Source organism: Triticum urartu, chromosome 6A, assembly GCF_056163025.1.
Source record: "Triticum urartu cultivar PI428250 chromosome 6A, HENAU_Tu73, whole genome shotgun sequence".
Taxonomy (NCBI): Eukaryota; Viridiplantae; Streptophyta; class Magnoliopsida; order Poales; family Poaceae; genus Triticum; species Triticum urartu.
The window spans coordinates 371980167-371992754 of record NC_141878.1 but is presented as its reverse complement, the minus strand read 5'-3'; the positions used below and the strand labels follow the sequence as shown (position 1 = coordinate 371992754).

The following is a 12588-nucleotide window of genomic DNA, read 5'->3' as shown; positions in this document are numbered from 1 at the left end:
CAAAAGTAGTTTTGATGCATGATATAGGCCCTAAGCACTTGTAGGAGTAGTTACTATCATTATTATTGACTTTCGTTCACATTTATTTCGAAGTTACTAAAAAATTTCAGAATTTTTCAGCAAATGATGAGGAGACTTTTCAGGGGCTCATCGAGCCAAAGCTCGAAGGAAAAGGCACCGAAGCCTAAGTATAATCTGCCTCGCACCGCGGAGGTTCGGGCGTGTGAATGGCCTTTTGAGGATTTCTTAAGAGCAGCCGGGATTTATGAAGATTTTCATGAATTGGCACAGACTGCAGGCCTTACCGCTTTCCTCCAAGACCAATGCGATTAGTATCTCTTGCTCACAAATATCTTTGTGCAAAACTTTCATTTCCATTCTAGGAGCTCACCACCTACGGTGGAGTTTTATTTATATGATGAGCATAAGGAGATGTCACTTTATGATTTTTGCCGGGTTTGTTTAGTCCCTTTTGAGGGCAAGACAGAAGAACCAAATCGTGATGATGTGGAGGGATTTATTGATACTATCACTGTAGGGGAAACAAGGAAGGTTTCCGATGCACGAATCACTAGCATACACTTTCCTGTTTTACGTTATTTTGCATTATTTGCTAGTCGTTGCTTAATTGGTCGTGGAAACTGTGGAAACCTGAGTATCCCTAATATTATTATTTTTCACCATGGTTTATACGGTGATAACTCTTTTAGTATGGGCGGCATTATTGCCAAACGGTTAAGTCTGAACCGAACCAAGGGCCCCATCTTTGGAGGCATCTGTGCTACACGTCTAGATGCACATTTTAACATACCTATTAGGCATAATTATAAAAGTATGGTGGCACATGATTTTATTGTTAAGAATAGGGAAGGAGAGCTTAAATATCAATTGTTCTTTAATAAACATCATCCTAAGACTATTACCTTGCCTGCTCCTTCTTTGTTTGATTTGACTGTAGGTGCGTACCTTGTTCCGTTGACGGCTATTCACGCCTACTGGAACCCTGCACCAGCTGAGGAGCCAGAGTCGGAACCACAATTTGATCCTTCATGACAGTCAAATTATCAATGGGATCCGGAGATGATTGTCAGCCAGTGGCAATCGGAGTCTTCTTCTTCTTCCCAGTATGACCCCAACAACTATTATTATGGATATCAGCCAGGCCAGCCGTGGCCATAGACCAACTTAGGCCAAAGGCCTAAGCTTGGGGGAGTACATATGTCCCACCGACATTACATTTATGTTCACACACTCATTGCTAGATGTCGGTGCTCATACTTTTTCATTGTATCATCCATGCTAGTTTAATTTCCTTTTTATGCTTTCTTCTTGTGTGTTTAATAAACCTTAAGAAAAACCAAAAAAATAGTTGTAGCTTTTAATTAGTTTACTTTCGATGCTTGTAGTAGTAATTAAAAAGAAAACCCAAAAAGATTTCCTGTTCTTCTTTTGCTTGTTGGGAGCTTTCCCGTGTAAATAGTTTTATATCTTTTGTTTTCTTTGGGGGTCGATAGGAGAAGACCATGATTAAATTGTTGAAGTGGCTCTTATATGCATTATTGTTGATCTGACAAAAGAGCCCATATTGCCTTGTCTTCTCCTGTTTATTGAATGCCTGTAGATTCCATCTTAGTCCAATGCACGTGCACTATTATTATTATTCACATCGTTCGGTCGTGCAAGTGAAAGGCAATTATGATGATATATGATGGACTGGCTGAGATGAGAAAAGCTGGTATGAACTCGACCTCTTTTGTTTTTGTAAATATGATTAGTTCATCGTCCCTGATTCAGCCTATTATGAATAAACATGTTTGCAATGACAACTAGAGATCATAGTTTCTTGTGCCATGCTTAATTAGCTATGAGTTATAATGGTTTACCTTGCGTGCCAATATGCTATTAAAATGGTTATGATGTGGTATGATAGGGTGGTATCCTCCTCTGAATGATTTAAGTGACTTGACTTGGCACATGTTCACGCATGTAGTTGAAACAAAATCAACATAGCCTTCACGATATTTATGTTCATGGTGGATTATATCCTACTCATGCTTGCATTCGGTGTTGATTAATTTTAATGCATGTTCATGACTGTTTCCGCTCTCTAGCTGGTCGCTTCCTAGTCTTTTGCTAGCCTTCACTTGTACTAAGCGGGAATACTGCTTGTGCATCCAATCCCTTAAACCCCAAAGTTATTCCACATGAGTCCACTATACCTACCTATATACGGTATCTACCTGCCGTTCCAAGTAAATTTGTATGTGCCAAACTCTAAACCTTCAAATAAATATCATGTTTTGTATGCTTGAATAGCTCATGTATCAACTAGGGCTGTCTGTATCTTCCATGTTAGGCGGGTTATTCTCAAGAGGAGTGGACTCCGCTCCTCACTCACGAGATAAATGGATGGTCACCGGGATGCCCAGTCCCATGCTTTATGCAAACTAAATCAAAATAATTGCAAACAAAACTCCCCCTGGGACTCTTGTTAGTTGGAGGCACTTGTTGTTTCAAGCAAGCCATGATTGATGCTTGTGGTGGAAGGGGGGGTATAAACTTTACCATTCTGTTTGGGAACCACCTATAATGTGTGTAGCATGGAAGATATCGCCATCTCTTGGTTGTTGTGTTGACAATGAAAGTATACCGCTCAAAATATTATTCACCTCTGTTTCAAAATCGAGCTCTGGCACCTCTGCAAATCCCTGCTTCCCAATGCGAAGGGTCTATCTATTTACTTTTATGCTGAGTCATCACCCTCTTATTAAAAAGCACCAGTTGGAGAGCACCGCTGTTATTTGCATTCATTACTGTTAGTTTACATTGGGTATGACTTGACTGGATCTCTTTTACCATGAATTACAATGTCTAGTCAGTCCTTGGTCTTTAAAGGTGCTCTGCATTTATGTTTTGCGGTCTCAGAAAGGGCTACCGAGATACCATCTTGTTATATCATATTATGATTGTTTTGAGAAAGTGTTGTCATCCGAGATTTATTATTATGGCTCACTAGTTGATTATGCTATTGATATGAGTAAAGTTGAGACCTATGCATTATTGTGAATGTGGTTAGTTATAATCTTTGCTGAAAACTTGAATGCTGGCTTTACATATGTACAACAACAAGAGCAAACAGAGTTTGTAAAAGTTTTTCTTTATCACTTTCAGTTTGTCAACTAAATTTCTTGAGGACAAGCAAAGGTTTAAGCTTGGGGGAGTTGATACATCTCCAACGTATCTACTTTTCCAAACACTTTTGCCCTTGTTTTGGACTCTAACTTGCATGATTTGAATGGAACTAACCCGGACTAGCGCTGTTTTCAGCAGAATTACCATGGTGTTATTTATGTGCAGGAGCAAACGTTCTCGGAATGACCTGAAACTTCACGGGGCCACTTTTCAGAAAATAAGAAAAATACCTGCCAAAGATGAAGGCCAGGGGGCCCACCGTCTCCCCATGAGGGTGGGGGGTGCGCCCCCTACCTCGTGGGCCCCCTGTTGCCTCTCCGACTCCAACTCCACCTCCATATATTGAGTTTTGGGGAGAAAAAAATAAAGGAGAAGAAATCATCGCGTTTTACGATACGGAGCCGCCGCCAAGCCCTAAAACCTCTCGGGAGGGCTGATCTGGAGTCCGTTCGGGGCTCCGGAGAGGGGAATCCGTCGCCATCGTCATCATCAACCATCCTCCATCACCAATTTCATGATGCTCACCGCCGTGCGTGAGTAATTCCATCATAGGCTTGCTGGACGGTGATGGGTTGGATGGGATCTATCATGTAATCGAGTTAGTTTTGTTAGGGTTTGATCCCTAGTGTCCATTATGTTCTAAGATTGATGTTGCTATGACTTTGCTATGCTTAATACTTGTCACTAGGGCCCGAGTGCCATGATTTCAGATCTGAACCTATTATGTTTTCATCAATATATGAGTGTTCTTGATCCTATGTTGCAAGTCTATAGTCACCTATTATGTGTTATGATCCGTTAACCCCGAAGTGACAATAATCGGGATACTTACCGGTGATGACCGTAGTTTGAGGAGTTCATGTATTCACTATGTGTTAATGCTTTGTTCCGGTTCTCTATTAAAAGGAGGCCTTACTATCCCTTAGTTTCCGTAAGGACCCCGCTGTCACGGGAGGGTAGGACAAAAGATGTCATGCAAGTTCTTTTCCATAAGCACGTATGACTATATTCGGAATACATGCCTACATTATATCAATGAACTGGAGCTAGTTCTGTGTCACCCTAGGTTATGACTGTTACATGATGAACTGCATTTGGCATAATTCTCCATCACCGATCCATTGCCTACGAGCTTTCCATATATTGTTCTTCGCTTATTTACTTTTCCGTCTCTATTTCTATCATCACTACAAAATACCAAAAACATTACTTTTACTACTGTTACCTTTTGCTACCGTTATCACTACTATCATATTGCTTTGCTACTAAACACTTTGCTGCAGATATTAAGTTTCCAGGTGTGGTTGAATTGACAACTCAGCTGCTAATACTTGAGAATATTCTTTGGCTCCCCTTGTGTCGAATCAATAAATTTGGGTTGAATACTCTACCCTAAAAAACTGTTGTGATCCCTTATACTTGTGGGTTATCATCAAGCTCAGAGTTAGCCTATACGCGGACGACGTGGTAATTTTCGCAAACCCGGACCGGCATGAAGTAGACACCATCATGGAGATCCTAAATGAGTTCGGAAATGCCACAAGCCTTCATGTGAACCCGACGAAATCAACAGCAACACCGATCAGATGTGAGAACATTGATCTCTCTGAGATCCTCGGCAGTTTTGGCGGCTCCATCACCTCCTTCCCTATAAAGTATTTAGGCCTCCCCATGACGATCGCGCGGCATAGATTAGTGCACCTGCAGTTCCTCATTGATAGAATTAGAGCTAGGTTAGCGAGATGGAAAGGCCGGCTGGTCACTTTGGCCAGCAGAAGAGTGTTGGTCCGAAGCATCCTCAGGGCGATGCCCACCTTTGCCCTCTCAGTGCTGCGGGTACCACCAAAGCTGCTCAAAGAGATTGACAAATGTAGGAGGAGATTCCTTTGGAAGCAAGAGGAGGCGATAACAGGGGCCAGCTACAAGGTAAACAGGCCAACGGTCTGTACTCCAACTGAGAAGGGTGGGCTCGGGATCCTGGACCTTCAAAGTTTCAGCTGAGCCCTCCGGCTACGTTGGATGTGGATTGCTTGGAAGGACCCGGACAGACCATGGGTAGGCACACCACCGCCATGCGACGACGTTGACAGAGCATTATTTGCCGCAGCAACAACGGTGACTGTTGGAGATGGAAAAACAACGCTTTACTGGCAATCAACCTGGCTGGGACCAGGAACCCTTGCTCAGAGGTACCCAAACCTGTTCCACCACTCCCGGCGCAAAAATAGGACAGTCTTCGAAGCGCTACGTAACCAAACTTGGATCAGCGACCTTGAGCATGGTGATGTCAACCAGCTACTGCCGGAGTTCCTGTGGTTGTACCAGAGAATTCGGGAGGCAAACATCATACTCAATGGAGAAGAAAGGGACCAAATTCGGTGGAACCTGGAGGCGAAAGTGTTGGGGAACGTAGTAATTTCAAAAAAATTCCTACGCAGACGCAGGATCATGGTGATGCATAGCAACGAGAGGGGAGAGTGTCGTCCACGTACCCTCGTAGACCATTAAGCGGAAGTGTTATGACAACGCGGTTGATGTAGTCGTACGTCTTCACGATCGACCGATCCTCAGTACCGAACGTACGACACCTCCGCGTTCAGCACACGTTCAGCTCGGTGACGTCCCGCGAACTCACGATCCAGTAGAGCTCAGGGAAGAATTTCGTCAGCACGATAGTGTGGTGACGATGTTGATGACGCTGCCACAGCAGGGCTTCTCCTAAGCACCGCTACAGTATGACCGAGGTGGATTATGGTGGAGGGGGGCACCGCACACGGCTGGGAGAGATCTTTGTGATCAACTTGTGTGTCTAGAGGTGCCCCCTGCCCCTGTATATAAAGGAGCAAGGGGGAGGCCGGCCGGCCCTTGTTGGCACGCCTAGGAGGAGGAATCCTCCTCCTAGTAGGAGTAGGATTCCTCCCTTTCCTACTCCTACTAGGAGGGGGAAAGGCAGGGAGAGAAAGAGAAGGAAAGGGGGGCGCCGCCCCCATTCTCCTAGTCCAATTCGGATAGGGGAAGGGGGGGCGCTGCCTGCCCTAGGCCGGCCCCTCTCTCTTTCCCTTATGGCCCAACAAGGCCCATTAGTCCCCGGGGGGTTCCGGTACTCCGGTAAAATCCCGATTTCACTCGGAACTATTCCGATGTCCAAATGTAGGCTTCCAATATATCAATCTTTATGTCTCGACCATTTAGAGACTCCTCGTCATGTCCGTGATCACATCCAGGAATGCGAACTACCTTCGGTACATCAAAACATATAAACTCAAAAAAACGATCATCATAGAACTTTAAGCGTGCGGACCCTACGGGTTCGAGAACTATGTAGACATGACCGAGACACGTCTCCGGTCAATAACCAATAGCGGAACCAGGATGCTCATATTGGTTCCTAAATATTCTACGAAGATCTTTATCGGTCAAACCGCACAACACTATACGTTGTTCTCTTTGTCATCGGTATGTTACTTGCCCGAGATTTTATCGTCGGTATCCAATACCTAGTTCAATCTCGTTACTGGCAAGTCTATTTACTCGTTCCGTAATACATCACCCCGTAACTAACTCATTAGTATCATGCTTGCAAGGCTTATAATGATGTGTATTACCGAGAGGGCCCAGAGATACCTCTCCGACAATCGGAGTGAGAAATCCTAATCTTGATCTATGCCAACTCAACAAGTACCATCAGATACACCTGTAGAGCACCTTTATAATCACCCAGTTATGTTGTGACGTTTGGTAGAACACAAAGTGTTCCTCCGGTATTTGGGAGTTGCATAATCTCATAGTCATAAGAACATGTATAAGTCATGAAGAAAGCAATAGCAGTAAAGAAACGATCAAGTGCTAAGCTAATGGAATGGGTCAAGTCAATCACATCATTCTCCTAATGATGTGATCCCATTGATCAAATAACAACTCATGTCTATGGTTAGGAAACTTAACCTTCTTTGATCAATGAGCTAGTCAAGTAGAGGCATACTAGTGACACTATGTTTGTCTATGTATTCACACATGTATTATGTTTCCGGTTAATACAATTCTAGCATGAATAATAAACATTTATCTTGAAATAAGGAAATAAATAATAACTTTATTATTGCCTCTAGGGCTTATTTCCTTCAGTCTCCCACTTGCACTAGAGTCAATAATCTAGATTACACAGTAATGATTTAAACACCCATGGAGCCTTGGTGTTGATCATGTTTTGCTCGTGGAAGAGGCTTAGTCAACGGGTCTGCAACATTCATATCCGTATGTATCTTGCAAATCTCTATATCTCCCACCTGGACTTGATCCCGAATGGAGTTGAAGCGTCTCTTGATGTGCTTGGTTCTCTTGTGAAATCTGGATTCCTTTGCCAAGGCAATTGCACTAGTATTGTCACAAAAGATTTTCATTGGACCCGATGCACTAGGTATGAGACCTAGATCGGATATGAACTCCTTCATCCAAACTCCTTCATTCGTTGCTTCCGAAGAAGCAATGTACTCCGCTTCACATGTAGATCCCGCCACGACACTCTCTTTAGAACTGCTCCAACTGACAGCTCCACTGTTTAATATAAACACGTATCCGGTTTGCGATTTAAAATCATCCGGATCAGTGTCAAAGCTTGCATCAACGTAACCATTTACGATGAGCTCTTTGTTACCTCCATAAACGAGAAACATATCCTTGGTCCTTTTCAGGTACTTCATGATGTTCTTGACTTCTGTCCAGTGATCCACTCCTGGATTACTTTGGTACCTCCCTGCTAGGCTAATAGCAAGGAACACATCAGGTCTGGTACACAACATTGCATACATGATAGAGCCTATGGCTGAAGCATAGGGAACACTTTTCATTTTCTCTCTATCTTCTGCAGTGGTCGGGCATTGAGTCTTACTCAACTTCACACCTTGTAACACAAGCAAGAACCCTTTCTTAGCTTGATCCATTTTGAACTTCTTGAAAACTTTATCAAGGTATGTGCTTTCTGAAAGTCCAATTAAGCGTCTTGATCTATCTCTATAGATCTTGATGCCCAATATATAAGCAGCTTCACTGAGGTCTTTCATTGAAAAACTTTTATTCAAGTATCCTTTTATGTTGTCCAAAAATTCTATATCATTTCCAATCAACAATATGTCATCCACATATAATATTAGAAATGCTACAGAGCTCCCACTCACTTTCTTGTAAATACAGGCTTCTCCAAAAGTTTGTATAAAACCATATGCTTTGATCACACTATCAAAACGTTTATTCCAACTCCGAGATGCTTGCACCAGTCCATAAATGGATCGCTGGAGCTTGCACACTTTGTTAGCTCCCTTTGGATCGATAAAACCTTCAGGTTGCATCATACACAACTCTTCTTCCAGAAATCCATTCAGGAATGCAGTCTTTACATCCATTTGCCAAATTTCATAATCATAAAATGCGGCAATTGCTAACATGATTCGGATGGACTTAAGCATCGGTACGGGTGAGAAGGTCTCATCATAGTCAACTCCCTGAACTTGTTGAAAACCGTTTGCAACAAGTCGAGCTTTGTAGACAGTAACATTACCGTCAGCGTCTGTCTTCTTCTTGAAGATCCATTTGTTCTACATGGCTTGTTGATCATCGGGCAAGTCAACCAAAGTCCACACTTTGTTCTCATACATGGATCCCATCTCAGACTTCATGGCCTCAAGCCATTTTGCAGAATCTGGGCTCATCATCGCTTCTTCATAGTCCGTAGGTTCGTCATGGTCAAGTAACATGACCTCCAGAACTGGATTACCGCACCACTCTGGTGCGGATCTTGCTCTGGTTGACCTACGAGGTTCGGTAGTAACTTGATCTGAAGTTTCATGATCATCATCATTAGCTTCCTCACTAATTGGTGTAGATGTCATAGGAACTGGTTTATGTGATGAACTACTTTCCAATAAGGGAGCAGGTACAGTTACCTCATCAAGTTCTAATTTCCTCCCACTCACTTCTTTCGAGAGAAACTCCTTCTCTAGAAAGGATCCATTCTTAGCAACGAATATCTTGCCTTCGAATCTGTGATAGAAGGTATACCCAATAGTTTCCTTTGGGTATCGTATGAAGACACATTTCTCCTATTTGGGTTCGAGCTTATCAGGTTGAAGCTTTTTCACATAAGCATCGCAGCCCCAAACTTCAAGAAATGACAACTTTGGTTTCTTGCCAAACCACAATTCATAAGGTGTCATCTCAACAGATTTTGATGGTGCCCTATTTAACGTGAATGCAGCCGTCTCTAAAGCATAACCCCAAAATGATAGCGGTAAATCAGTAAGAGACATCATAGATCCCACCATATCTAGTAAAGTATGATTACAACGTTCGGACACACCATTATGCTGTGGTGTTCTGGGAGGCGTGAGTTGCGAAACTATTCTGCATTGTTTCAAATGTAGGCCAAACTAGTAACTCAAATGTTCTCCTCCACGGTCAGATCACAGAAACTTTATTTTCTTGTTACGATGATTTTCCACTTCACTCTGAAATTCTTTGAACTTTTCAAATGTTTCAGACTTATGTTTCATTAAGTAGATATACCCATATCTGCTCAAATCATCTGTGAAGGTGAGAAAATAACGATACCCGCCGCGAGCCTCAATATTCATCGGACCACATACATCAGTATGTATGATTTCCAACAAATCTTTTGCTCGCTCCATAGTTCCGGAGAACGGCGTTTTAGTCATCTTGCCCATAAGCCATGGTTCGCAAGTACCAAGTGATTCCAAAAGTCCATCGGTATGGAGTTTCTTCATGTGTTTTATACCAATATGACCCAAACGGCAGTGCCACAAATAAGTTGCACTATCATTATCAACTCTGCATATTTTGGCTTCAACATTATGAATATGTGTATCACTACTATCGAGATTCAACAAGAATAGACCACTCTTTAAGGGTGCATGACCATAAAAGATATTACTCATATAAATAGAACAACCATTATTCTCAGATTTAAATGAATAACCGTCTCACATCAAACAAGATCCAGATATAATGTTCATGCTTAACGCTGGCACCAAATAACAATTATTTAGGTCTAAAACTAATCCCGAAGGTAGATGTAGAGGTAGTGTGCCGACGGCGATCACATCGACTTTGGAACCATTTCCCACGCGCATCGTCACCTCGTCCTTAGTCAGTCTTCGCTTAATCCATAGTCCCTGTTTCGAGTTGCAAATATTAGCAACAAAGCCAGTATCAAATACCCAGGTGCTACTGCGAGCTCTGGTAAGGTACACATCAATAACATGTATATCACATATACCTTTGTTCACTTTGCCATCCTTCTTATCCGCCAAATACTTGGGGCAATTCCGCTTCCAGTGACCAGTCTGTTTGCAGTAGAAGCACTCAGTCTCAGGCTTAGGTCCAGACTTGGGTTTCTTCTTCTGAGAAACAACTTGTTTGCCATTCTTCTTGAAGTTCCCCGTCTTCTTCCCTTTGCCCTTTTTCTTGAAACGGGTGGTCTTATTGACCATCAACACTTGATGCTCCTTCTTGATTTCTACCTCCGCAGCCTTTAGCATCGTGAAGAGCTCAGGAATAGTCTTATTCATACCTTGCATATTATAGTTCATCACAAAGCTTTTGTAGCTTGGTGATAGTGATTGAAGAACTCTGTCAATGACACTATCAACAGGAAGATTAACTCCTATTTGAGTCAAGTGATTATGATACCCAGACATTTTGAGTATATGCTCACTGACAGAACTATTCTCCTCCATCTTGCAGGTATAGAACTTATTGGAGACTTCATATCTCTCAATCCGGGCACTTGCTTGAAATATTAACTTCAACTCCTGGAACCTCTCATATGCTCCATGACGTTCAAAACATCGTTGAAGTCCCGGTTCTAAGCCGTAAAGCATGGCACCCTGAACTATTGAGTAGTCATCAGCTTTACTCTGCCAAACGTTCTTAACGTTGTCAGCAGCATCTGCAGCAGGCCTGGCACCCAGCGGTGCTTCCAGGACGTAATTCTTCTGTGCAGCAATGAGGATAATCCTCATGTTACGGACCTAGTCCGTGTAATTGCTACCATCATCTTTCAACTTTGCTTTCTCAAGGAACGCATTAAAATTCAACGGAACAACAGCACGGGCCATCTATCTACAACAACATAGATAAGCAAAATACTATCAGGTACTAAGTTCATGATAAATTTAAGTTCAATTAATCATATTACTTAAGAACTCCCACTTAGATAGACATCCCTCTAAGTGGTCACGTGATCCATATCAACTAAACCATAACCGATCATCATGTGAAATGGAGTAGTTTTCAATGGTGAACATCACTATGTTGATCATATCTACTATATGATTCACGCTCGACCTTTCGGTCTCAGTGTTCCGAGGCCATATCTGCATATGCTAGGCTCGTCAAGTTTAACCCGAGTATTCTGCGTGTGCAAAACTGGCTTGCACCCGTTGTAGATGGATGTAGAGCTTATCACACCCGATCATCACGTGGTGTCTCGACATCACGAACTTTGGCAACGGTGCATACTCAGGTAGAAGACTTTTATCTTGAAATTTAGTGAGAGATCATCTTATAATGCTACCGTCAAACAAAGCAGAATAAGATACATAAAGGATAAACATCACATGCAATCAATATAAGTGATATGATATGGCCATCATCATCTTCTGCTTGTGATCTCCATCTCCGGAGCACCGTCATGATCACCACCGTAACCGGCGCGACACCTTGATCTCCATCGTAGCATCGTTGTCGTCTCGCCAACTATTGCTTCTGCGACTATCGCTACCGCTTAGTGACAAAGTAAAGTAATTACAGGGCGATTGCATTGCATACAATAAAGCGACAACCATATGGTTCCTGCCAGTTGCCGACAACTCCATTACAAAACATGATCATCTCATACAATAAATATAGCATCATGTCTTGACCATATCACATCACAACATGCCCTGCAAAAACAAGTTAGACGTCCTCTACTTTGTTGTTGCAAGTTTTATGTGGCTGCTACGGGCTGAGCAAGAACCGTTCTTACCTATGCATCAAAACCACAACGATAGTTCGTCAGGTTGGTGTTATTTTAACCTTCTCAAGGACCGGGCGTAGCCACACTCGGTTCAACTAAAGTTGGAGAAACTCACACCCGCCAACCACCTGTGTGCAAAGCACGTCGGTAGAACCAGTCTCGCGTAAGTGTACGCGTAATGTCGGTCCGGGCCGCTTCATCCAACAATATCGCCGAACCAAAGTATGACATGCTGGTAAGCAGTATGACTTGTATCGCCCACAACTCATTTGTGTTCTACTCGTGCATATAACATCTACGCATAAAACCTGGCTCGGATGCCACTATTGGGGAACGTAGTAATTTCAAAAAAATTCCTACGCACA

The 12588-nt window shown here is 42.8% G+C and overlaps 1 protein-coding gene across 1 annotated transcript; it reads left to right on the top strand.

The window, feature by feature from the left end:
* Window positions 1-4701: 4701 nt before the first annotated feature.
* On the top strand, window positions 4702-5193 carry LOC147965299 (uncharacterized). Its single transcript, XM_087530399.1, has one exon. It carries the CDS (start codon window positions 4702-4704, stop codon window positions 5191-5193), a length of 492 nt encoding a protein of 163 aa, XP_087386525.1.
* The last annotated feature ends 7395 nt before the right edge of the window (window positions 5194-12588 follow it).

Excerpts from the sequence above, each read along its gene's own strand:
- LOC147965299 (XM_087530399.1), top strand. The coding sequence starts at position 4,702 with ATGGAGATCCTAAATGAGTTCGGAAATGCCACAAGCCTTCATGTGAAC.